A 25,415-nucleotide genomic window follows, 5' to 3' on the forward strand; every position below is an offset into this window, starting at 1 on the left:
TCAACATTGTTATCTTAAACATACTTGATACTTCATCATGTTTTTACACGAATGCAAGTTTAATTATAGTTGTACATTGAACACAACATTTTGAATGGGAGTAATTAAAATTAAAACAATCGACCCATTTAATATTTGTTGAAGTGTTGTTCTATGTATGTATTCATTCTTCTAGTTGCTAATTTAGTTTATTCTTAAAAGGATTCAATTCATTTGGTTGGAGACAAGTTATTTTTTAAAAAAATATTAAATAATTTTTTTCAATTTTCCACCCGATGTTTGATATCCACTTTGAAGCTTGACTATATCCGAATTTACGTCGAAAAGTTCCATATTAAAAGTAAGACGCTGCTATGTATCAAGTGAAACTTCATACCCAAAAATTCGAATCCAAAATCTCTGAGTAATTACTACTCCATCCTAATTTTGTTTGGTTACTAAATAATTCATCATTAGACAATAAAATAGAATATTACAACTGTAATTAAACTTGCATATAAAATTATCTTTCTTGTTTTTTACATTTAGGGCCTATTTGGAAGGACACCCTGGTAATTGGATTTGGTGTAATTACATTATCTGTCATATTTGGTTGGACAGGGTAATTACTTGGTCAGCAGGTAATTGGTGTAATTGGCAGGGGGTAATTACACTCTCCAATTCACAGGCAGATGTTGGGAATTGTTGGTAATTACATGATGTAATTACTAGCTGATTACTTCTTCTTTTTTTAATTCTATTTTTTTTATTAAAAAAATCACTTTTATTATTTTAAGTTCTATTTTGATTTTTATTATTCTAAAATTTTCTAGAAGTTTATTTTTTATTTTATAATATTATATTACATTTTCTTCTCGTTCTCAATCTTACTTCACGTGATTCTATGCAATTTTTCGTCTTATCTATTTATTTATGTCATGCTTATTTTCTCATTAGCACAATTTTATTAGTATTCTAATTTTCAAATTAAAATAGAATTTATTGTTAAGTAAGGTTATAGACTTACATTTTTTTTAAAAATAAAATAAAAAAATAAATCATATTTATGTATATATTAATATTTTTATCAAACATGCATTTCACAATGTTCGTAGAAAATTCATACTTTTAGTTTTTATGATCAATTCAATTGAAATATATTAATTTGAAAAAATATAAATCAATAATTTTTTCATAGTATTAGTTAAGAACATATGTTTATTAAGTAATATATATATTTTTTAAATGTATATCTCTTAAATATTTAATTTAATATTATTATAAAGTTTCTTATTTGTCTAGTATAAATTTTAAATAATTAATTTTTATTTTTAAAATTTAATATAATTTTATGATTGTAATTGTGCATCCAAACACAACATTTGTAATTACATTGTGGCATTCAAACAGGACATGTGTAATTACAGTATAATTACACTTTGACAACCAAACAGGTCAATGTAATTACTAGACTGTATAAGTACTATTTTGATAATTACTACCCTAATAATTACACCAATTCCAATTATTAGGTGGCTTTCCAAACAAACTCTTAAATTAAAATTAGTGGAGTCGGAGACTTGGAGTCACATGAAGAAAATTAGTGGAGTTTACTTTTTCACACACAACTCTTTCTTGTTTATACATGCTATAGAATTTTAATTATTGCATCAAGCAAAAGTTACTTTATAATGGAGTCAAATATATATATATAATTTTTAAATGAAAAGTAGTTGATAGAGCAATTTAAATAATTAAAAATACTAGTCATCTTTTTCTTTTTTGATTGATTGCATTTTTTAGGGTAAAAAACTTAAATATACAATTTAAGCACCTAAATAACCTCTATATAACAATAGTTTGACTTTACACCAACATAGCAATATAATCTTTACAAAATAAAACAAAATAAAAATAAATTTAAAAAAAGGGTAAAAAAAAAGAAGAAGCAACGCATCATTCAATATTAAATAAGATATTAATTCCTTAATTTACTCCAATTCAGTTACCTTCCATAAATATTCATTACTTAATATTTCTCTCATATCTCAAAACAACGTATTGTAACCAAAAACAAAGTCTTTATCTCCTGTTTAAGGTCGTTTCAATGGTTGAAAGCAAGAACGTGTCCGTTTTAATTCAGCACGACAAATATGAGATATCACCGGTATGTATCATTTTTTTTAAATTACTTTAGATTTATTTTTGTAAGATTATATAGTTTGATTTTTCAAAAAAAAACAAACAAATGTTTCAGTGGCTGAAAAATCTCTTTTTAAGGCTTTTTTGTTGTGGTTATTCATGGAAATTTTATTATTTGTAAATTGATTTTGATGAATCATTCATGGCACTAATGTTATTTGTATAATTGTTAAAACGAACATTTCGTATGATTTGTAGATTATGGTATTATGAATTGTAGGATTGCAAATATAATCAAAACCAAGATTAATACCTAATATAACTCGAATTCTATAAATTTTACCTCTGTTTAATGACAATATTAATATGGAAATCTATGTTAAATAGTAATGTACTCAATTTTTAATTAATTTGGTTATCCAAAATAATTTGATAAAATTCTTGGTAAGATCATGGTGTAATATTGGTTTAAAATATGTATTATTTATCATATTAAATTATACACCATAATGTACACCATTCAAGTACACTATAATTAATGTGTAAATTTTAAAAAATAGATATTATATGATGGTATTATGCATTTAGTTGATTGTTTAATAAATCTATTATATAAATAATCTAGTTACTTTTGGTTTGTTTGTGGTGTGGTGTAAATGTTTGGTGTATATCATACATTATATATTAGATTGAAATGTACACCAAATTGTCACCATAATGAACACCTTAATCATATAATCATGGTGTTATGCACCGTTGGATTGTAACATATAATCATGTTCAACTTTATCAATCTTCATAAATCAATGTTATATATATAGTTGGTTATAAGTTGGTGTTCGAATTTCATTATAAGAATAATGAAGTGGACACCAATTTTTAACCTATTTTCTTTTGTGCTTGAAAAATCTTCATTTAGTTTCATTATGCGATAAAAAAGTTAAGAATTAAGGAAATAAACATCCAATGTAATGGTATGTTCTGCCCTTAAGCAAATGCACTCCTACTTAGTACTTACTTTAAATTTTCTTCCATTAGTCAAGATACACACTTTGTAACTTATTTAATCGCTAAATTTATGAAAATGTACGTACGATTTGAAAGCAAATATCAAATATTATACAACTGACAACCTGATGCACTTACCTAATATCAATTGTCATTATGTTAGGGTTGCTCTTAGCAGGTGAAAGGGTATAGTTTGATGAAAATTAAAGACCTAATGAAATAAAAATACAAATCAATCTATGACAAATATATAGCTATGTATGAAGTTAAGAGTACGACAATCCAAAAATCTTTCATGAAGGATTAATGATAAAGATAGTCAAGAAGCAAAGACTATAATTATTGCGGCTGTTCTGCACTAATCACTTCTACCAGAATGGAAGAGATGTTTCGTACTTTCAGTCTAAAAGTTAAAATATCATTCAGGAGTAAAATTACGATAGTGTCCTTGGTCGTCCTCAAACTTCACATTTCTATATATCACATCACAAGAACAAAAATGATGAGACATACAAAGAGTATCACAAGAGAGTTTTCTTGAAAGAGAGTCAATAAAGCCCAAAAAAAAAAAATGAAGGTTTGAGTTGTATTTGTCAGTGGAAGAAAGTACAGTAATAATGCTTCGAGAATTATGTGGAGTATTTTTTTTTAGTCTCAAATGACCAATATACCCTTGGTCGTCATGCTCTTAATGTTTTCATATAATAAATGTCTTCGTGTAATTCGTTATTTTAATACGCTATTGATGAGTGTATTACGCACTTTGTATAATTGAATAATTATCAAAAAATTGTCAAAATGACATAGTACAATCTACAAAAAATGTCTAAAGTGAATAAAATATATTTAAATTATCTTAAATACTCCTTCTGTCTCTAGTTACTTGTCAATTTTTGAATTGACACACCTATTAAAAATCAATAATTGCTATAGTAAATTTACCATTTTTTCTCTATTAATTATGAAGTAGATGAATTAAAAACTTATGATTTTCAAAAAGTTCTATCTTTTTCAAAGTAATTAATTGAGTGTATAATAGGTAAAAAAAAGTTTGTCCTTTCTTGATAGGTTAAAATAAACAAGTAATTAGAAACAACTATAAAAGAAAAAGTAAACAAGTAAATAAGGACAAAAGTAAACAAGTAATTAAGGATGTAGTGAGTAAAACTTATGTCAATTTTCGAGAGAAGGCCCAAAATACCCCTTCATCTTTGGGTTAAGACTCAAAGTCATCTTTCAGCGTTCACATGGAGCACTAATAGTCTCTCATGTTTGTAATATTGGTGTACTTTTAGTCATCCCCTAAACTTTTGTTTATCTTTTAACATTAATTTTGTTCATCCCATCGTCTTTTTATATATTTAGTAGAAATAATAATTCTATGTGAGATAAGGTGAAAAAAAGAACACCTTGTTCTGTTCAGTATAAATATTACTGCAGCTAAACTAAGAACATTTTAACATATGATATTGCAAGAAAAGAAAAAATTGTACTATTGTACGTGAAATTGTCGTGATGAACCTCCCGACTTTACCTGCAATACGATTTCTACTAAACAAAATAAGGTATTTTTCTTCTCACAATCTCTCACATGGAGTTATTATTTCTACTAAATATATAAAATAACAATTAAACATCCCATACATAAATTGTGAATAAAATCAATGTTAAAAAATAAGCAAAATTTTGAATGAGGAACAAAAGTGCATCAATATTGCAAATATAAGAGACTATTAATGTTCTATGTGAAAACTCAAAGATGACTTTGAGTCTTAATCCAAAATGATGGACTATTTTGTGCCTTTTCTCTCAATTTTCAGTTCTTTTTTGATTTGTCTCTACAATTATCCAGAGTTTTTCCAGAAAGCTCCCACGTAAGGTTCCTTAGCAGAACCTTCTAGCATTTCCAGCACCTTCCAATTTCTAATTATAAATACCCAATTTACCCTTTAACTCATTCCATCTTCACTGAAAAAAATAAATAAAACTTCAATCAATTCAACAAAAGCAAAAAAATGAAGCCAGTGGTACAGGAGATCAACAATGGCAAAGTTACGATCAAAACAGAGTGCAGAGCAAACGAAGAAGGACGAAAACACGTTGAAAAGCTGGAACTCGATACTAAAAACGTCGATACTGTTAAGTACGTTGAGAAAAAGTTGACGGAAAAAGGGGTGCAGAGATTGGAACGGCATCCATCGGACGGGCTGCCGTTAAAGCATGATCCGAAGAAAGGACACGGAGGTAAGTATACGTGGGAAGGACCGGATAAGGAAGCGGATAATGAATTGGATCCAGCGCCGCCGGCGTTGGATGAGAAGGATCCGAATTATGTGAATGAAGAAACAGAGGAAGATGAAGAAGAAGGAGGAGTTATTGTGGGTGAAATTGAAGTAGCAAAATTGGCTGAAGAAGGTGTTGCTAGAATTGAAGTTGATCCTAACTTGAAAATTGATTAATCATTGTTGAGATTTGTGTGATTTGGGTTTGGTAATTAGTTGTATTCTGCTGTATGTAAAGATGATGATGTGATGAAATAATAAGTGAAGTTTTTTCTGGTAAAATTCATACCTAATTACTAATTAGTCTTTTTTTCAGCTTGAGTAACAAATTTCACTAACTGAATTTTCGAGTTCACGATATAGATATTTTAATTTTGAGAATGCGCATTTTATAAACTTACATGGTTAATGAAGATGAGTTTAAATATTCATTCTCAAAATTAAATATTTTTAATAATTCATTAAATAATTAAATTTTAAACGATTAATGTCAATTATATAATTGACTAAACAATTGAGTTTTTGTTCCGTTGCCAATTGAATTTTGTCTTCAAAGTTAAAGGTGTTCGCTCAGCGCTGAGCGAGTAAAAATTAATACATAAAATAATATAATGGATCTAATTTATGAATCTTTTTAATTAACTGAATGTTCTAAATAAAGGTTTAATATTTTGTTATTGTTAACTTCTTTGGCTACAATTTTTATCCCATTCGTGTTTTACAACTAAACATTTTGACAAAAAAAAAGCCCATTGCCCACTTACCATTCGACTGGACTAGAGAAAAGAAAAAAAGGAAGAGAAAAGTCGAATCCAATATAAGTTGGGTCATTTGAACTTTTTGGAGAAAATTTTAGAAATAACAAATATAATAGACATAATTGTGTTGTATAGCTATAGTTTTCATAATTGCGTTTCATAGCTATAGTTATGTTTGCTATGGAAGTTGCCGTTTGTATAATTTTGTTCGATTGTATATTTCGCTTGCGAATATACAAATAGGGTAAGTATAGACAAATTTCAGATTTATACATTTAGGAATTTTTCAGAACTATGTTTTTATAACAAGGTAATTTATTATGATTTTTTCATAAATTATATACAAATAGATAGGGTAAGTATATATAAAATTTTGAATTTGTACAATCAGGAATCGAATTATACAAATTTTGAATTTATACAAATTATACAAATCATGTGAATAGACAAATTCTGAGTTTATATAAATTATACAAATCAAGTGAATAGCAAAAATTGAAAAAACTGTAACTACGAATTATAATTTTCTTAAATTATAGCTATAGTACCTAATATAGGCAAAATATTTGTTATTCTGCGTAATTTTTCCAAACTTTTTATAGGATATCCAAGAGACCACTTCAAAAAATATATATTAAAATGAACATGAAAAATTCAATAAAATAAAATATTAATTTATTGATATATGTTATTTGCTGCTTTCTGACCAAAGAAAGATAAGACTCACTGAGTTAATATAGTAGACGATATTTAAATGGAGAGTTAAAACCTTTTGCATCGAGTTCATCACATCAAATATATCAACTAATTTCTTTGTCCAACAATAATTATTCGATAATATTTATTCAACTTATAAAATTAAGAAATAATTTAATTTTTGTGTTTATTTTACTCCTATTATTAAATATTATTTATCTTTTAACATATTTTTTAAAACATTACATTTAATAAAATTAAAGAATAAAATAGTAATATAACTTTTAATTTTATTGTTTCTTAAGAGTTAAGGGGTGTACCACGTCAATCGTGGATAACTATCATTAAATAGAAAGAGTACAATTTATATTTTTTGAATACAATTTATATTATTTTTATATAATTTGCTGTACCCAAAGAAATAAGAATAACGGCGACAAATTTAATTTTAATAGGTACCAAAAAAATAAAAATAAAACTTTAATTCTTAGTATTATCCCAAATCTCATCACCATAGATATTTCAGTTATTCTTTAAAAATTAAAGTTGTGTCTATACACCAAACATAACAAGTGGCAAATTTTCTTAAACCTCCTCATCATGCTACACGTGGCACACTCCCACCGCCTCCCATCTCTATATATATACACAAATAATACACACATCAATCCATTTAAAATTTTCAATCACAAAAAAAAAAAAAAAAAAAATCAAGAAAAAAATGAATCCCATAGATGATAAGAAGGAAACAGTAACATTTAGAGCAATAAGCCATGACGAAGAAGGCAAACCAAAGATAACCAAGCTTGAAACTAATACACATAACATAGAAACGTTAAAGCACATCGAAAAAAGACTCGTAGAGAAAGGCGTACATAGAAAAAATCATCGTCCGATAGATGGAATTCCGTTAAATAAACAATCGAAATCGGGGCATGGTGGGAAATTCACGTGGGAAGGACCGCGAGACGCGGTGGAATATGAACTTGAAGATGATGTGCCCGTGGCTATAGACGAGAACGATCCGAATAATGTTGATGATGAAGATGAAGAAGTGAGTGGAGTTGAAGGTTTAGTTGTTGGACAAATTGATGTTGCTAAAGTTGGTGATGAAGGTGTAGCTAGAGTTGATGTTGTTGATCGTGTTTTACAAGAAAATATGTAAGATCTAGTTACGAGTCTAACTTATATATATCATAAGTTTAATAAGATAATATTCAATTTCATCGACTATATATACAACGAACGTAACGTGTGATTTTCTTCTTTATTTTTTATTTTTCGGCAAATTACGATAGATTTTATGACCACTCCTATCGAGATGTTCGTGGTTTGGTTTGGATCGGTTATTACTTAAAATTAAAATTAATTTAACCTAGTCGATTCTTAAAATTTTTAAAATCAAATCAAACGAAAAAATAATCGTCGGTTTGGTTATGGTTATTGTCGGTTAGGTTTGGTCTGAGTTTTTTATTTGAAAGTAATAAATTCTTTTAGTATTTTGATAAACGTGAACACCCAATACATGAACAATTCACGTGAAAGTAATTATCGATTCAATTAAGAAATATTAGAGTTATTATTACACGAATAAAGTGATTTTAGTTAAGAAAAAATGTGTCTATTAAATTATGTGAGGTAGGGTAGGTAAAGAGTAATTAAATAAAGGATTTAGATGGACTTGATCCTGTAATAGTTGGATTAAAATTAATTGAAGTGTTGAGCTTGAGAAAATGGTAAAGTTAATGACTTTACATTAATTAATAAAATATTTTATTTATTGAATAATATATAAATAATTATTAAATTTATATATTTAATCTATCGGTTTGATTTGATTATTTCTAGTAAATCAGACCAGATTTGTATCGATTTTCAAAGTTTAAGTCAAATCAAATCAAATGCTAGTTCTTTTAATCGAATTAGTTCAAATTACGGTTCGATTGATTTATTAACAATAAACAGCCCTATATCCGAAAAAATTGAATGGTGAGACGGCTAAAACGAAGGATTAAGGATTTCACTAACATTCTAATGAGAAAGAAATTTAACATAATGGGGATGTAGCTCAGATGGTAGAGCGCTCGCTTAGCATGCGAGAGGTACGGGGATCGATACCCCGCATCTCCATTTTTATTTCTGGGCTCTCACTGTTCCTGAGTTCATTATTTTCGTATCAACGAACACAATTGTATCACTATTGTTTTTCGTATTCATATGTATTTCTATATGCATTTTGACGTTAGGTGTGTTTTGCAAATGTTATCATATGTATAGGTATTTTGTATTATCGAAAAAGATATGTATAGTTTGACAGTTATCATTTGTCCCTTTTTAAGTCCATCGTGAAATAACAACATATTATTGGCATCTTCAAAGTTAATAATCTTTCAACTACTAGTTGGACCTAAAAATTTATCTTACAAGGTTTTAATATGTATTTTACCCTAAACTTAGTCAAATTATATCTCTCACACACATTTTAAACATTTTATAATTAATTAAGCTACTATACTTTTCAAAAATTTTGCTTTTTCATCAACTTGTATTTGGTGCAGTGTTTGAACTCTATTATTTTTGTTCTTTTGCTTTAATTTGGAATAAAGTGTAGCAATAATTATTTTTAATTTGTTCGTGCTTTTATATATTTCACGTAAAAACATCAACCAAACAAGTAGAAGGAAAAGACAAGAATTATTAAGTTAGAAATTTTATTTTTTATTAAAACCATGTTTCTAATGTCAATTAAAGACATATTTAGTTAGAAATATGATTATTTGACCATATTTTAACGTCAATTTTAATCTTATTAGGACAAGTTATTTGGCCAGTCAGTAGATATTAATTAAGTATAAAGTATATTGGTTAGCCAAATATAAATAAAATATATGCTATCATATGTGTCCATATGCACATTTATAAGGGGAAATTATTAATTGTTTTTTGATAGTTGAAAATGGTTGTTGAGTGCTTTTAATTATGAACATGCATACTAGAAAGGCTACAATTTAAATTAATTGGATAATAATGTCAGATTTCAGTATAATATTTATTTATATATTGTTCAGTATAGTTTTAGATAAAATATTTTATCGATGTCTAGTGTAATATCAAGATTTAACATTTTTCCCTAAGAAAAAATATTTTACGTAGAAAGGATAAATGAGATCATTTACTAAAAGGGATAACCGATGAAAAATTCACTTCCCGATTCAAATGATAAATTAAAACGAGAATAAAATATTAAATGGCCGTAATTAAGTGATTTTAATGAATCTGTACACATTGGTCAATGTAAACAAATAAATGAATAATTTAATTAATTAAAATATTTTTATTTTTTTAGATTCTTCACTTGTAAGTAATACTCCTTCCACCACACAATAGTTGTCATGATTTGCTTTGCAAAAGTTTATTTAATCAATATTTAAAGTTAAATTATTGAATTGAATTAATTTAAGATTTTTACATTGAACTTTAAATATTTAAAAATTTATGAAAGATATTTTATGTTTTGCTTTTAAAAAGTTAATTTAATCAATTTTTAAAGTTAAATTATTGGATTAAATTAGTGTAGGAGTTTGAAAATGATATTTGTATATTCAAAAATTATATGAACGATATTAAACATTTTGCTTTCCGAAAGTTAATTTAATCAATTTTAAAAGCTAAATTATTGGATTAAATTAACTTTTTAAGATTTTGAAATTTAAATTTAAATACTATACGATTTTTTTTTTATAAATTATATGTTTTCTTTTATTAATATAATAAATAAATATATTTTAAGATATTATGAAACGGAGGAAGTAGTAGCATGTTTTTTTGGTGGCACCGACAATTAGTGACCTTGACTAATGTTATATTTTAAAAGGACAAAATTAAAAGGATTTTAGATTTGGACACATTTTATAATTTAATTTGATGATGTTTTACCCAATATGTCCACAACCCCACCATATATTAATTTGAATCATAATGTTCATGAAACATAAAGTAATTAAATATCTCCTATGTTGGGGTTATATCAACTTATGTTAATCATTTTATTTTATTTATTATTGATACCTTTTATGTTATAGTACTACTATTTTTTGTGAAGGATTATTCAATTTGAGTTGGTCAAAAGAAAATGAGAAGAAGGATTAATCAATTTTGAATATAGCCAAATGATAATCTAACTAATTGCTCTAATTAGTATAATAAACCAAAGTCTTAACAAAAAGAATGAATAACAAATACTATAAAGGGTGCATGGGATGGTTATGAGTTTTCGAGGTCAAACCCTGCTAGTTATGAGTCGTTTTTGCTAGAAAAAATATTAGTGAATTAGTGAAGTATTTAAATTTTGTCAATTTTTCATAGAAATAACGATTACCGAACAAAAACTAAAAAAAAAAAGTGAATTAGTGAAGTATATTTTTTGCTACTTTTGAGTCATTTTATATATATAACTACGTTGCATGCATTTTAATTTTTAATTGCTACTGACAACTCAAAAATAGATTCAACTCTATTGATTGGTAAGCTAAGTGAGTCGAAAAAAAGAAGAAGATAAAAAGTGATTTTTAGTGGAGAATTTTAAACATATATGATGAATTTTGGACATAAAGTTAAATCCATTATTTTGGATATATTATAACTTTTCAGGTCAACTTTTTTAATTTTGAAATAAAATTTGAAATTAATTTTATCTTATGTTTAATTTGAGGTATTAGCTAATTATCTTACATATCATTTATATTAAAATGGAAGAATTATTATCTCATAATAAAATATGATAAAATATTTTAATCATAAGATATACTACCATTTATGAAATATCCTTATTTTAGTGATCTATTTTTTTTCAATGACCTAGACTTGAAATATTTTTAGGAAGAACCTAGAGAGATTCTAAAAGCATTTATCAAGTTTTAATAACAAAATTAAAAGAAAAATGAGAAGAATGATCTGTCAATTTTAGATGATCAAAGGAAGTCAAATAAATTAATCATGATGTGATGAACAAAAAAAAATTTGGAATGTGGTTTAAAGAAATAATGTTTATATATGTTTTCTCATTAGAGGTGAAATTAGAATAAACTTTACGCATTTTGAACTTGTCAAGTTTTATTTTATTTTTGGATCGTATTGAAGATAAATACAAAATATAAGATTAATTCGTCCAAACATATTATATTACTTCATTTATTTTTTTCTTGAGATTAGAGGTTTCAAATCATTTTACTTAGTTATTTTTTTAAAAAAAAATTCAAATTCAATCCAAAAAGCTAAAGAATTTCGTATTAGGAGCACTTTCTCTTAAATAAATCAGTCGAATAAGTAAATTTCGAATATTAATCAAGATAGCTTTAGAGTTTCCTATTTGTTTGGTGTACCTTAATTTATTACTTTGGTCCGACGTACTAGGAATGTTTTCTTCTTTTCTTTTCATGGTAAAATGGGGACATACCATAACTTGGTTTTTGTTTGAAAATAACATAAAATTTGCCTACCATTTACTATACAAAGATATTTATAAGATAATTTTGTTTTTTTCCTTGATTTAAGGAATGTTACACGTGATGTTGTAGCATTTGGGAAATCAAATTTTTTTTTAGTACATGTGATAAAAAAAAATGGAAGGCAAAGTACATTTATAACCTTTTAGATTTGTCACTCGATACATTTATATCGAGTTATGACTTATTTCAATTGAGTATCTAAACACATGATAAAATATTTCTATTAGACACTTTCTAGTTTCTACTTAAATTTTATGAAACAATTATGTCTTTCTCAAGCGATGATTTAGATAAGTTAATCGCATAAAATATATCAACTTAATTCTTTAATTATACACATTAAATCTCAATTAAAACAAGCTTGCAGTTTTAAAACTTATGCAGATATTTAAAAAGAATGTTGTATTTTAAATAATTAATTTATCTATGTAATAAACGTTTTAAAAGAGGTTTCTATCGAGAAGTTTTCTCCACTGCTGATTAATTATACTTGAGGTCAACCCTATAAAATATTTAAACGTCCCACAATTTTTTCTGGCTTAATTAGTACTAACTGACTTTATAATCAAGATTTATGATAATTATCCTTCTCTTTCCAATCATTGCATGCTTTATGTGAATTTTAATTTATTTTTTGACATTTTATGTAAATATATAATAATAATTAAATTCACAATATATTTATATATTTAATAAAATTTTCAAAAATTATAGTGCAGATTCAGGAATTGGACATTATGATTTTGGAATTAGTTTGACTAAACACGAAATTAAAGAAAAGTAATAAATATAAAAAGGATAATTTCTAAACAGATTAAAAAATAGAGTAAAATACGTAAATTAAAATAAGTGGAGTTTATATAATTATATAAAAAAAAAGTTTTTACATGACTGATGAAATTATTATAATTAGGCCATATGATCAAAGCTTTGAGAACACTTAATGGAAATCTTTAATCAAAATCCCATAATAAGATCCAATGATAACCAACCATTATACTATACTATATCCCTACATATATTAAATTAAAACAATGACAACTTTTCTAATTAGTAAATATATATATATATATAAACATGATTAGGGACATATATAATTAATGTGGCTTTTGATTCAAGTTGTATTATGTCCAAGTTAAACTTATTTTAATTATGAAGAAGTTGTTTTTAGGTCCCATGTTTGCTATATAAGGTTGATATAAGAACAATTTAATAAAAATCAAACTTTATTTTTAAATAATTAATTTAAGAGTAGCTTAACTCATTTATAATGAAAACATATTCAAAACAAAAAAACTTTTATCCACTGGAATTCTACTTCGTCATATATAAATTTGTATTTATTTTTCATTCTATGTTTGATATCTATATTAAAGCTCAATTAATTCAAATTTTGAATCAAAAGCTTTTAAATAAGAATGAAGATATCTCAATTATCTATCATAATTCATATTGGTTTGTTTTATATGATTAGTTTTAATCATATATTTCGAGTTTGAATTTTGAGAATGAAATCACTTTTCATAAGAAACATTTTATCTCAAATAAAACTTTTCAACACAAGTTCAATTTAGTCAAACCCCAAAGTAAATACCGAATAACATATGGAAAACCAGCAACAATGTCTAGTGGATATACTTGTAATTTTAATGTTCGTGATAATAGGTGCACATCTCAACTAATTTTACGGAAGGTGTATCATTACTTCCCATCTCCTACCAACACTAAAAGTATGCTCGTGATAACATATGCATATCTGATTAATTTTACGAAATATCTATCATCACCTCCCATCTCCTACTAGCAATAAGTATTGTCTAGGTCAATTGAGACATTGAGTAAGTGTTGAAATAAATGAGGTTAGGTGTTTATTTCCAATATCACTGCCATACAGCAGTTTCTTTAACAAGTTTGAAGTTAATGCAACAGTTCAAACTAGCCATCAGTTTTAATTTGCTAGGGATTTATTTTTACAAAAAATTAGATAGATAAATAGATATTAATATCAATTTCATGTCTTAGTATCTTTGAGTGCATTTTGTACTACCAACCACATTCCTATAAACCCTACCTGTGCAAAATTGATGATGATAATTAAACTAGGCTCGTTTAGTAAGATGTGTAAAAATAGTACTGAATATAGTATGTTAAAAATATTAAAATTATAAGTTATATATAATCAGATTAGTTATGCTGCTATTCTTTATCGAATGTTTTGTTTGTTACATTAAATAAATATGATGTATTAGACAAGAATAGCTAATACCTCGTATTGTTAATATCGTGATTTCTTACGTATAAGTGTAGTACATAATATGATACATGTGCTATTAAGCTTGATGATGATACGATTTAAAAATAATAATTTGAGAGATATGTTTAACTATTACGAATAATGCGTATCATGAATTTGGATCACAACATTGCTAGCTTCTATCATTCAAAGGTGACAAACTTTTTTAGTTACAAGTTCATCTTTGGATGTAATTTCAATTTTTATTCCCCAAAAGAAATTGCATCTTTAGTTCAAATTCTCCAAATAAAAGAAGAAAAATATATTTAGTTTTTTTTATTTAATAATATATTGGTGGATGATTTAACATCACAACTGTATAGGGTCAAAGAGAAGTCCATTATTTATGTGACATAAAAGTAGCATGTGCCTAGAAAGCTCCCTTTTCTCTGCCTTTTGTATTAATGGAATTTATTTTGCGTGGATGTAAATTGGCAATTAAAAAAATACTTTAGAATAAATAAATATATATAGTTTCATTTATATTATAATCATGATTGTTAGGTAGATATATTATAATGAAATTGAAAAATGATGTTATCTTTTATTAGAGATTTCGAATTTAAAGTTTGAGTATAAAATTACTTGTGTTAGGAAGCGTTCACAGAATTGATTCTAACAATTTTTTCCTTCTTCTTCCTCCTCCCTCTGAAAATAACGAAGAATTTATTAACGTGAAAATATATATATATATATATATATATATATTAATCATAATTAAATAATAATCATATAAATTTCAATAGATGTCATGTCATATATTCATATTGAGTCGAAGTAAATATTAGAAAATTTTACCCTAAAATTGTACTACTAATTTTTATTTTTTAAAAAAAGAAACTTAATTAGTTATGTCTAAGTATAATAATTCAAAAACTAAAACTAAAATTGTCCTATCACTTGCAACAAAATGCATTTATGTGTCACTAATCATAAAACATTCCAATAATCAAGGAACTACATCTCCTTTTTAGCTTACTACATATTTGACTTTGCTTAATTAGAACATCGACCACATTTATAAGAAAAAAAAACATATCAAAAATTTAGATGGGATGCTAAATATTTTTTCAATTTTAATTTAAAATAATGAATTCAAGTCTCGAGAAATAAGATAATTTTTAGTAAAGGGTGTTATACTTTTGAGCTGATTAAGTGATTATTTACCGTTAATAATAGACGTGTGTATATTAATTTAATTACTCCTATTATTTTGAATCATCTCTCTCTATCGACTATCGTACACTACTAGCTTCCAAACATCTTCATAGAACTACAGTAATAAGAGTTTCCCCTCATACTTTAAATATATAAGTAGTTAATAATTTTATCATAATTTAAATATGTTATTATGCCTTATCCCCTCCCCCCTCCTCCCACACACAAAAAAAATTAAAAAAATTACACAAATTCATGTATTAAGAGCTAGTGACATTCTATCTCTATTTTAAAAAAAAAAAAATTACAAAGATCCTTTAAATTTGGTGGAATTCGGACATATCCCTCAACGTCCCGATATATCATGTCTCAATTTCAGATACATCGGGTATGTCCCGATACATCATGTAAAGTGATGTATACGACTAATACATCGCGTAAAGTGATGTATTTGAGAATTTTACGCGGTGTATCTGAGAATAGGAGAGAGAGCGAGAATTTTTGTAATTTTTTCAAATGTAGGGAATTTTAAAGAATATGATGATATAGGTTATGTATTTAAGTAAAAAAAAATTAAAAGATAAAAAGAGACGTTGAGTGATCATCAAATAACCCATCCCTCTCCATTGTTCCTACGTAAATTTACTTAAAAACAATAATGACTTTTTATTTTGGTTTAATATGGAAATTTATTATTTTGCATGCCAATTTTTAAAAAAAAATATAAACGTTAGTGACCGTTGAATAAACAGTTAATTACCTACTAAACTTGTGTTTAGTGAGTTTATACAAAATTAAATTTGGACAATTCACACGATATGTGTTTTTTTCATACAAGTGGGGGCCCATAACTGCCGTACGTATTGCCGGCGTGCACTAAATATTTGAACCGTTCAATTGTTGTTTGGAAAATTTTAATAAATAATATTTGTCATGTGTTTTCCTATTTTGAAAATAAATGAATTACACTTTTAATCCCTTGAAATATTAATAAATTACAATTTTGGTCTTAATTTCTCATTAAACATATTTAAACTCTCAATTTTATGAATTTTGGTCTTATTTATTTATTTTATTTTATTTTGTAAATCTTCACAAATTTAACGAACTATTAAGTCCTAACCTAGAGTGGAGGGTTTTGAATTGTTTTTCTTCTCGGCTGAGAGCCTGCAGAAAACAACCTAATTCATGATAGAGGTAAAGTATGTGTACACTTTACTATTATATATTTCAATTTGTGGGATTACATTGAAATGTTTTATTGTTAGTAAACCAATATCGTGGGTGTATTGAAAAAACAACCACTTTACCTCACAATGACAAGGATAAGGTTGGGATGATCGTACCTTTTTCAGACTCAACATATAAAACTACATTGGATATATTATTGTTATTGTATTAAGTTCTAAACTATTCAATTATTGATATGTAATTTGTAATATTACTAGTGATAGGATCATGATTTTCACTAAGAAGATTCAGAATATGAAGAAGGAAACACACAAATAAGTTAATGTAATTCAATATCTATTACGTATACATAAGAAAATAATTTTATTTTTGTATACACATCATATTTGTCCTTTATCTAGTAAATGAGGTTCAGATGAACCCCTTAACGCTCCCTAACTTTGCACCAGACTATTGCTCCATATTCAATAGTTATATAGTTTTATTTAAAAGGTTCAGAATCACACATTTTAATTAACAAAAAGTTTAATATACTTAATAAACTATTATACTAATTACATATAAATACCAATTAAAATTTATAATTGAGGGATCAAAAGTGTAATAATATATGTTTTAAATATTAGAACATAGAAAGTTAAAAAAAAAAAAAAAAAAAAAAGACAGAAGCAACACAAACCAGAAGGCAAAGTAGAGCTTCTATAAAAAGAGAACCATTCCTCTCTTTCTCTCTCCATCTTCTCTCTTCTAAAACATTTTTCAATAGCCATTAATACAGAACTCTCATACAAAAAAACAAACAAATTTTTGCTTTGTTTTTTGTGCCCATTTCTCTTCTTCAAACACAAAATTGAACAACCCCATTTCCTTCTTTCTGATTTTTTTGTTGCAAAATTCAAATTTTTTTTTGGTTTTTTTCCCTACATTTTCTGAGAAAAAAAAAAGAATCTTTTTATTGTTGAAGCATAAATTTAGTGGTGAGTTTGAGCTATTTGTCTGTCTTTTCTGACATTCCAATAGCATTAAAAAAAATCTCACCTTTTTTCTGCAATTTTTTAGAAGAAAAAAAAAAACATTTTCAAGAATCCCCTGTTTCCACCACCCCACCATTTTCTGAAGAAAAAAAAGAATCTTTTTTGCTTTAGAGCAGAATTTAGTGGTGGGTTTGAGCTATTTTCTGTATTTTTCACATTTTCAAGAATCCCCTGTTTTTTTTTTTTTTTAATAATGGAGGGGTTATCAAGAACAAATCTTGTTTCTGATACATTTTATGGAACAAGAGATGATATAACAGAACAATTTGGTATAATGTGGGGACAAATCAAAGCTCCATTGATTGTTCCTCTTTTAAGGATTTCAGTGTTTTTATGTCTTGCTATGTCTGTAATGTTGTTTATTGAAAGAGTTTACATGTTTGTTGTCATTACTTTATTGAAAGTTTTTGGTTCAAAACCTCAAAAAAGATACAAATGGGAGCCATTAAAAGATGATGTTGAGCTTGGCAATTCATCTTATCCTATGGTTCTTGTTCAAATTCCAATGTATAATGAAAAAGAGGTTTGCATTCTTTATTCTTTTCATTTTTGTCTTTTTTTTTCTTGGTGTTCGAGTCCGTTTGCGTGCACCTCAATAAACTTTCATTTGATAATAGATTTTGAAATTTGAAATTTTGAAATTGTGTTTGGACATATATTTATTTAGGGAAAAAAATTTAAAGTTTGAGAGCTTGAAAATTAGATTATGAAAATCTAACCAAATTTTATGGTGAAAAAGATATTTGAGGATAAATTTTCAAAAATTATCCTAACGTTAGCCAAGTTTCGAGTAACTCTATTCACCAAGAGTCGGTATGCACTCATCTTAATTATTTCATTAGGTATCTGCTATGAAAAGAAATCGTCTAGTTTATTTGTGAAGTATTTTAAGTATTCCAATGGATATCTTCTACCTCTCATCGATATATGTTTAGGGAAAGAAACTGTTTAAAACTTCTTTGATGCATTTTAACTATTTCATCAAATATGTGCTACCTCAATGTCTTATACAGTATATGTGTTAGGTAACTTTGTCCATTAAAATTAGTATTTTTTTCTCGACGTTTGCTTATTAGAATTTTGTTTTAGGTAAAATTCTAATTTTTTTTTTTGTTTACAAAGGTTTATCAGCTTTCAATTGGAGCTGCATGTGGACTTTCATGGCCTTCTGATCGTATTATAGTGCAAGTTCTTGATGATTCAACAGACCCCATTACTAAGGTATTGTAAAAAAAAGTGTAAAAATTGTTTTATTATTATTATTAATTTACATTATGGATAAACCCTGGAAACCCTTTTTTTTGAAACTTGAAATTGGTTTAGGATTTATAAAGTTTGTAAAAATTGAACCTTTTCTTGAATGTCTCAAATCGAAAGCTTATCTGAAACAATCTCTCTGTTGTCTTAGGTAGAGGTAATGTCGTCTTACCTTTCTCTGATCCCACTTGTGGAACTACCTGAGTATGTTATTGTTGTAAAAATCGAACCTTTTCTTAATTTGGAAGTAAACCCAACATTTCGGAATCTTGATTAAGCATAAATTGCAACTCTTATATTATTAAAGTTACTTTTCAAATTAATTAATCGAACACAAGTTGCTATTCTTCGAAAGTGCTTTTTGTGACACACTTTTTTCAAGCAAACAGTCTTTAAAGTTTGGCCAAACAGACTATAAAATTTTGCAAGTTTTTTATTATTTTTTTAAATTTGGATTTAAACCCTAAACCCCCTTTTGTGATTCTTGAAATTTGGTTGTAGAATTTGGTGGAAATTGAATGCCAAAGATGGGCAAGCAAAGGGATAAATATAAAATATGAAGTGAGGGACAATAGGAGTGGATACAAAGCAGGTGCTTTGAAAGAAGGATTGAAGCATTCTTATGTGAAACAATGTGATTTTGTTGCTATTTTTGATGCTGATTTCCAACCTGAACCTGATTTTCTATGGCAAACAATTCCATTTCTAGTTCACAATCCTGAACTTTCCCTTGTTCAAGCTAGATGGAAATATGGTAAGTTTTACTTTTTTAACTTTCCTCATATAGTAGTTGTAGTACTCTCTCAGTCTCAATTTATGTGATTTACTTTTTTTTTAGTCAGTTTAAAAAAGAATGACACATTTCTATTTTAAGTAAGAATTTAACTATAAAATGTCTATTTTATCCTTAATGAAATGATTTGCAGCCACACAAATTTCTATAATTCATTTTGGACCACAAGTTTTAAAAGGCTTCCTTTCTTTCTTAAACTCCGTGCCGAGTCAAATTACCTCACATAAAATGGAACTGAGGGAGTAATATTTTTGATAAAGATGGTGTCCGGACAGTCTTGCACGAATCCTGAGTAGTGCAAATGGTTAGTTGGTTTAATTGTATTCTGAACTCATAAAGTTTAAATCTTGATTATGTATTTAGTGGCATACTGAACCCATAAAGTTTAAAGTTTGATTCCGTCTTTAGATGTAGTCCGAACCAATAAAGTTCAAATGCTTATTTAGCCTTTAATGAACCAATGACATTTTGATTCATTAAAGTTTTAATCTTGACTTCGCCTCTGGGTGAAGTTTAGGGTTTTAGGATAGGAAGATGGCTAAGTTCAAGTCAAAGACGCTAAATTAAGGGAATCCATTAGAATTTCATAGCGCACTGAGCGAGTATTTAGTTCCGTTTTTTTATATGAGAGATCTCATTCCAATAGTTTTTTTTTCTCGAAAGGCCACTCCTTTTTCTTTTTATCAGGATGCGATAATTTTGTCTACCAAAACTTAGTTTGTGGAAGAAGTCATCTAGCATTTTGTGATTTTCATTAATTAATCCACCAAAATGCTAAATAAGGGCATTCACTAGAATTTCGTAGCGCATCGAGCGAGTAGGTAAGAGATCTCTTCTCGATACGGTAATTCTATTTACTAAAGCTTAATATAAATCTTGAAAAAGTCTTCTATATATCATTTTATGATTCTCATCTTTTTAATTATATATAACCACTAGCTAATAATAACCTTTATTTTTTTTCACTTTCATGATATATTTATATTATTTATCTACTAAATAATAACTCATCTACACTGTCGGTGACTTTTACATATTACCAATATTTTTGTGTGTGTACATAATAATGACCAGACTTAGGTACAATCTTTGTAGGCCAGTATTTTTTAGGCCACATATAGTCATGTTGTGGTGGCTCATGAAATTTGGCCCTAGTTCTGAATTGGCAGTTCAAGTGTAGTCGTAAAAGTTTGTGGTGAATCGGTAAGTATTTTTTTTATTTTTAACTAGAGGTTTCAAATTCAAATTTGGAATATGAAATCATCTTTGATAGAGAATCATTACCCCCTTTTAATTAAATCTCAAGGTTGATATCGAACACCATATGGAATTAAAAAGAAAGTACTCATTATTAGTAATAATTTTAATTTTTGATAAAAAAAAAGAATTTCTATGCTATGCTAAAAGTTGTTTTGTCTGGTGCATGCTAAAAAAAGGAGTTGATTAAAGTGAAAAAAGTATTTTTGGTTTCGTAAGAAACACTTAATATTACAAAGTATTATTACTAGGACAATAAATGCCCCTATCACCTACCACCTATGTTGCTTTGCTTTTTCCAATATTTGATACGTATGTGTCAAACCCAATAACATTTTTAATGAATTCGAGCAACATAATAATCTATATTGGTTTTGACTTTGAAAATATTGACACGTTCATGTTTGATGTTCCGAAAATATTATGTTGCTTTGATTCTCCAAAATTATTGATGAGTCTATTGTACGAATTTACAAAAAATAGATTATATTTGTAAATTCTGACACTCACCCGATGACATTTTAAGAGAATCTAAAACAACATTTACCTATTGCTTTTGCACTGTGAATGGAAGCTTTTTTTTGGTACTTAAAGAAGCCAATTAGGAAGTGCTATTTCTACAAAGAAAAATCTTTTTACATTCTTAAAGGCAAGGTCATTTTTGGAATTACTGATAATAATGACAAGGGTATTTTTGTCCTTTTGTCTTATACCTCTTTAAGCAACAATTGCATGTGCAATAAAAATGGTGGACCTAAGAACATTCTTTTTTACTAGCCGACACTATTTTTGGTGTCTTTGAGAATTTTTTTAAATTGTTAAATTAAATAAATGAATATAACTCAAACATTTTAAAAAATGCCCGTTAGAAAAATATTGGTTTATTCTTCGATTGTATTAGTTAGTACCTGTTATTTTCTTTGTTTCAATTTTCACATTAATTCTTGTGTTACCTTATGTTATACTCGAATCGAGGGTTAGAAACAACTGTTTTACCTGCACAAGATTGGAGGGTAAGATCTTTATACACCACCCTTTCTAGCATGGGCGGAACCACCTTAAACGAAGGGTGGTCCAGTGCACACCTTTTGTTAAAATATTATGTCGTGTACATAGGTTAAATGTTAGTTATTATGAGTGTATATTTTATTTTGCACATTCTTCACCAAATTTCTAGCTCTGCCATTGCTATCACTCGTGGGATTACACTAGATATATTATTGTTATTGTAATGAAATAATTTATTTATTTATTGGTTGGTGATTTTTGCAGTTAATGCTGATGAATGTCTAATGACAAGAATGCAAGAAATGTCATTGGATTATCATTTCTCTGTGGAGCAAGAAGTTGGCTCTTCTACACATGCTTTTTTCGGATTTAATGGTATTAATTCTCCGTATACATTATTTATAAATATTTGATTGTGCATCCAACTACTATTGTATTATTAATTAACTTGGAAGTCGCTATAGGAACTTGTAGCTTAAAATTCTGAATCCGCTCTTTACTTGAAAGTGACAAGTCAGTAAGCAACATGTTAGTTTTGTGTAAATTGTCTTCAATGAAGTTTTAAATGAAACAACAACTAATAATAGTAGTGGTCCAAGAAAAATATTGAACTCTACATGTTCTGTGAATTCATTGTGGTCCAACGAATGTAACTATGAAATGTTGTGTCTGGAACAAAAAAAATACAGGCACTGCTGGTGTTTGGAGAATCGCTGCAATAGATGAGGCTGGAGGTTGGAAGGACAGGACAACGGTTGAGGATATGGACCTTGCTGTCCGTGCTAGTCTCAAGGGCTGGAAATTCTTGTTCCTTGGTTCAGTCAAGGTACATACTCCCCTGTCTGACATTTCTTTTATCCGTTGTCTCGAAATGAAAGATAAATAAACACTATAATGTACTATCTGTAGTTCGTATTATCTGTCTTTTAAGGTTTCTAAACATATTCCCCATCTGATATTTGTTGTCTGTTGTCTCGAAATGATAGGTTAACACTATAAAATACGATCCCAGAGTCCATATTATCTGTCTTTTAAGGTTTTTGCACATATTCTCCGTCTCACATTTCTTATCCGTTGTCTTGAAATGATAGATAAATAAGCACTATAGAACACGATTTGTAGTCCATATTATCTGTCATTCGTATTCGCTGTCTCAAATGATAGATAAATAAACACGATAATGAGTGGTCCGTAGACCATATTATCCGTCTTTTAAGGTTTTCACACATATCCTCATCTGACATTTCTTATCCGTTGTCACGAAATGATAGATAAATGGATGCTACAATATACTATCTCTTGTCCATATTATCTGTGTTTTAAGGTTTTGGCATGCCCTTTAAGAAAGACGTTCATTAGCCTTAATATGGTATGGACTGAAGTCGTTGTGGTGATCATTTATCATGTATACAAATCGAGAAAATGACATAGAGTATGTGGCCGTTGTTAATAACATGTTGCTACCGTTGTTCAATCATATAGGTAAAAAACGAATTACCAAGTACATTGAAGGCCTATCGTTATCAACAACATCGTTGGTCCTGTGGCCCAGCCAATCTCTTCAGGAAAATGTGTATGGAGATCATAAGAAACAAGGTAATACTAAAATCGCCATTCCCATATTTCGATTTCCTAAAGACTGTTTATAGTACTCAATCTAAGTCCCCGTTGAACTTCTGTTTATCGGCTTTGTTTGCTTGCAGAAAGTGTCTTTGTGGAAGAAGGTTCATGTGATTTACAGCTTCTTCTTCGTTAGAAAGGTTGTAGCTCATATTGTTACTTTCGTATTCTATGTTGTGGTATTACCCGCCACCGTATTAGTACCTGAAGTTGAGGTTCCGAAGTGGGGAGCTGTTTACATTCCTGCCATCATTACGCTGCTCAATGCTGTTGGAACTCCAAGGTCAGTTCTCCCTATACTCGCATTGCATCACTCCTACTTCGTTTTCTTGATAACGCTGTAGTCCTAACGGCTGAAAGTTAACATGATACATTAGGGGTCATTTGGTTCATAGGCTATATAGTTCTGGGATGGGATGATTCAAAACTTAATCTTGAGATATCCCACCTTATCCTTAGATTTTCAATCATCGAATATTATACATGATAAATATGCCTGAGTGACATTGTAGTGAGCAAACGATACCTTACTCCTTTAAAACTGATGCATTATTAGTTTAACTAATTCGTCGTTCCTGAAATGAAAACAGGTCACTCCATCTGCTGGTATTTTGGATCCTTTTCGAGAATGTAATGTCACTGCACCGTACTAAGGCCACCTTCATCGGCTTGTTGGAGGCAGGACGAGTGAACGAATGGATTGTCACAGAGAAATTAGGGGATGCTCTGAAGTTAAAATCAGCTACCAAAGCGTTTAAAAAACATCGAATGAGGCTAGGTGACAGGTAACATTTCATCTTACAAATACGAGTTTCAGTTATTGTTGGACAATTTACAAGACTAATAAAGTTTTCCTTATCGACAGGATTCATTTGTTAGAGTTTGCTGCTGGTGCATACCTCTTCTTCTGTGGATGTTATGACATTGCATTTGGTACTAACCACTATTTCCTCTACCTCTTCATTCAGGCATTTGCCTTTCTCATCGTTGGATTTGGTTACGTTGGCACTTTCGTCCCCAACTCTTAGTCAACGAGCATGAAACTGATTTTATGGTATGAATCTTAAGCTTTTTCGCCCTGTGCTCCCCCTCAGTAGCACCAAAAGAAGTGGCGTTGCGCGTCTTTCTTGTTTTGGGGTGTGTGTTTTGATCATTTGTAAAGAGATGAATAGTTGGGTATATTCTTTTTAGGTAATTTCAAACATGAAAGTGATTCGAGCCCTGTCCCACAGGGCTCGAATCCTGTTTGTTCTCTTTGTGTATATTCCCAGAAAGAGGCCTGTGGTTAAATGCAGCATCATATTACAAAGAAAGAAGATATGCAAAAAAGATTGAATTTTTTTCCCTTTCCTTTTTACTTAGATGTAATAAATTTGGTTTCAAATTTCACAATACAGAGCTAATATCTTCATAAAACATCAGCGGAGCCAAA

The 25,415-nt window shown here is 28.1% G+C and overlaps 4 protein-coding genes and 1 non-coding gene across 5 annotated transcripts in view; all 5 read left to right on the plus strand.

Moving 5' to 3' along the window:
• The window catches only part of LOC125824718 (enolase), a 233,916-nt gene that overhangs the window by 194,653 nt on the left and 13,848 nt on the right, over positions 1 to 25,415 (plus strand). The window lies entirely within an intron of this gene.
• On the plus strand, positions 4,992 to 5,690 carry LOC125824835 (uncharacterized). The gene has a single exon (XM_049504191.1). The coding sequence runs from the start codon at positions 5,145 to 5,147 to the stop codon at positions 5,586 to 5,588; it is 444 nt and encodes a 147-aa protein (XP_049360148.1). The 5' UTR covers positions 4,992 to 5,144; the 3' UTR covers positions 5,589 to 5,690.
• On the plus strand, positions 7,587 to 8,030 carry LOC125824846 (uncharacterized). The gene has a single exon (XM_049504201.1). It carries the CDS (start codon positions 7,587 to 7,589, stop codon positions 8,028 to 8,030), a length of 444 nt encoding a protein of 147 aa, XP_049360158.1.
• Positions 8,923 to 8,995, plus strand: TRNAA-AGC (transfer RNA alanine (anticodon AGC)). Its single transcript has one exon. It is a non-coding gene; the product is annotated as a tRNA-Ala (tRNA).
• On the plus strand, positions 18,128 to 25,091 carry LOC125824636 (glucomannan 4-beta-mannosyltransferase 9-like). Its single transcript, XM_049504038.1, has 9 exons — positions 18,128 to 18,571; positions 19,171 to 19,269; positions 19,807 to 20,059; positions 22,628 to 22,738; positions 23,053 to 23,189; positions 23,846 to 23,959; positions 24,067 to 24,266; positions 24,574 to 24,768; positions 24,849 to 25,091. The coding sequence occupies exons 1-9, from the start codon at positions 18,242 to 18,244 to the stop codon at positions 25,009 to 25,011; spliced, it is 1,602 nt and encodes a 533-aa protein (XP_049359995.1). The 5' UTR covers positions 18,128 to 18,241; the 3' UTR covers positions 25,012 to 25,091.

This window comes from Solanum verrucosum, unplaced genomic scaffold, assembly GCF_900185275.1.
Source record: "Solanum verrucosum unplaced genomic scaffold, falcon-dt-bn FXZP01000125.1, whole genome shotgun sequence".
NCBI lineage: Eukaryota > Viridiplantae > Streptophyta > Magnoliopsida > Solanales > Solanaceae > Solanum > Solanum verrucosum.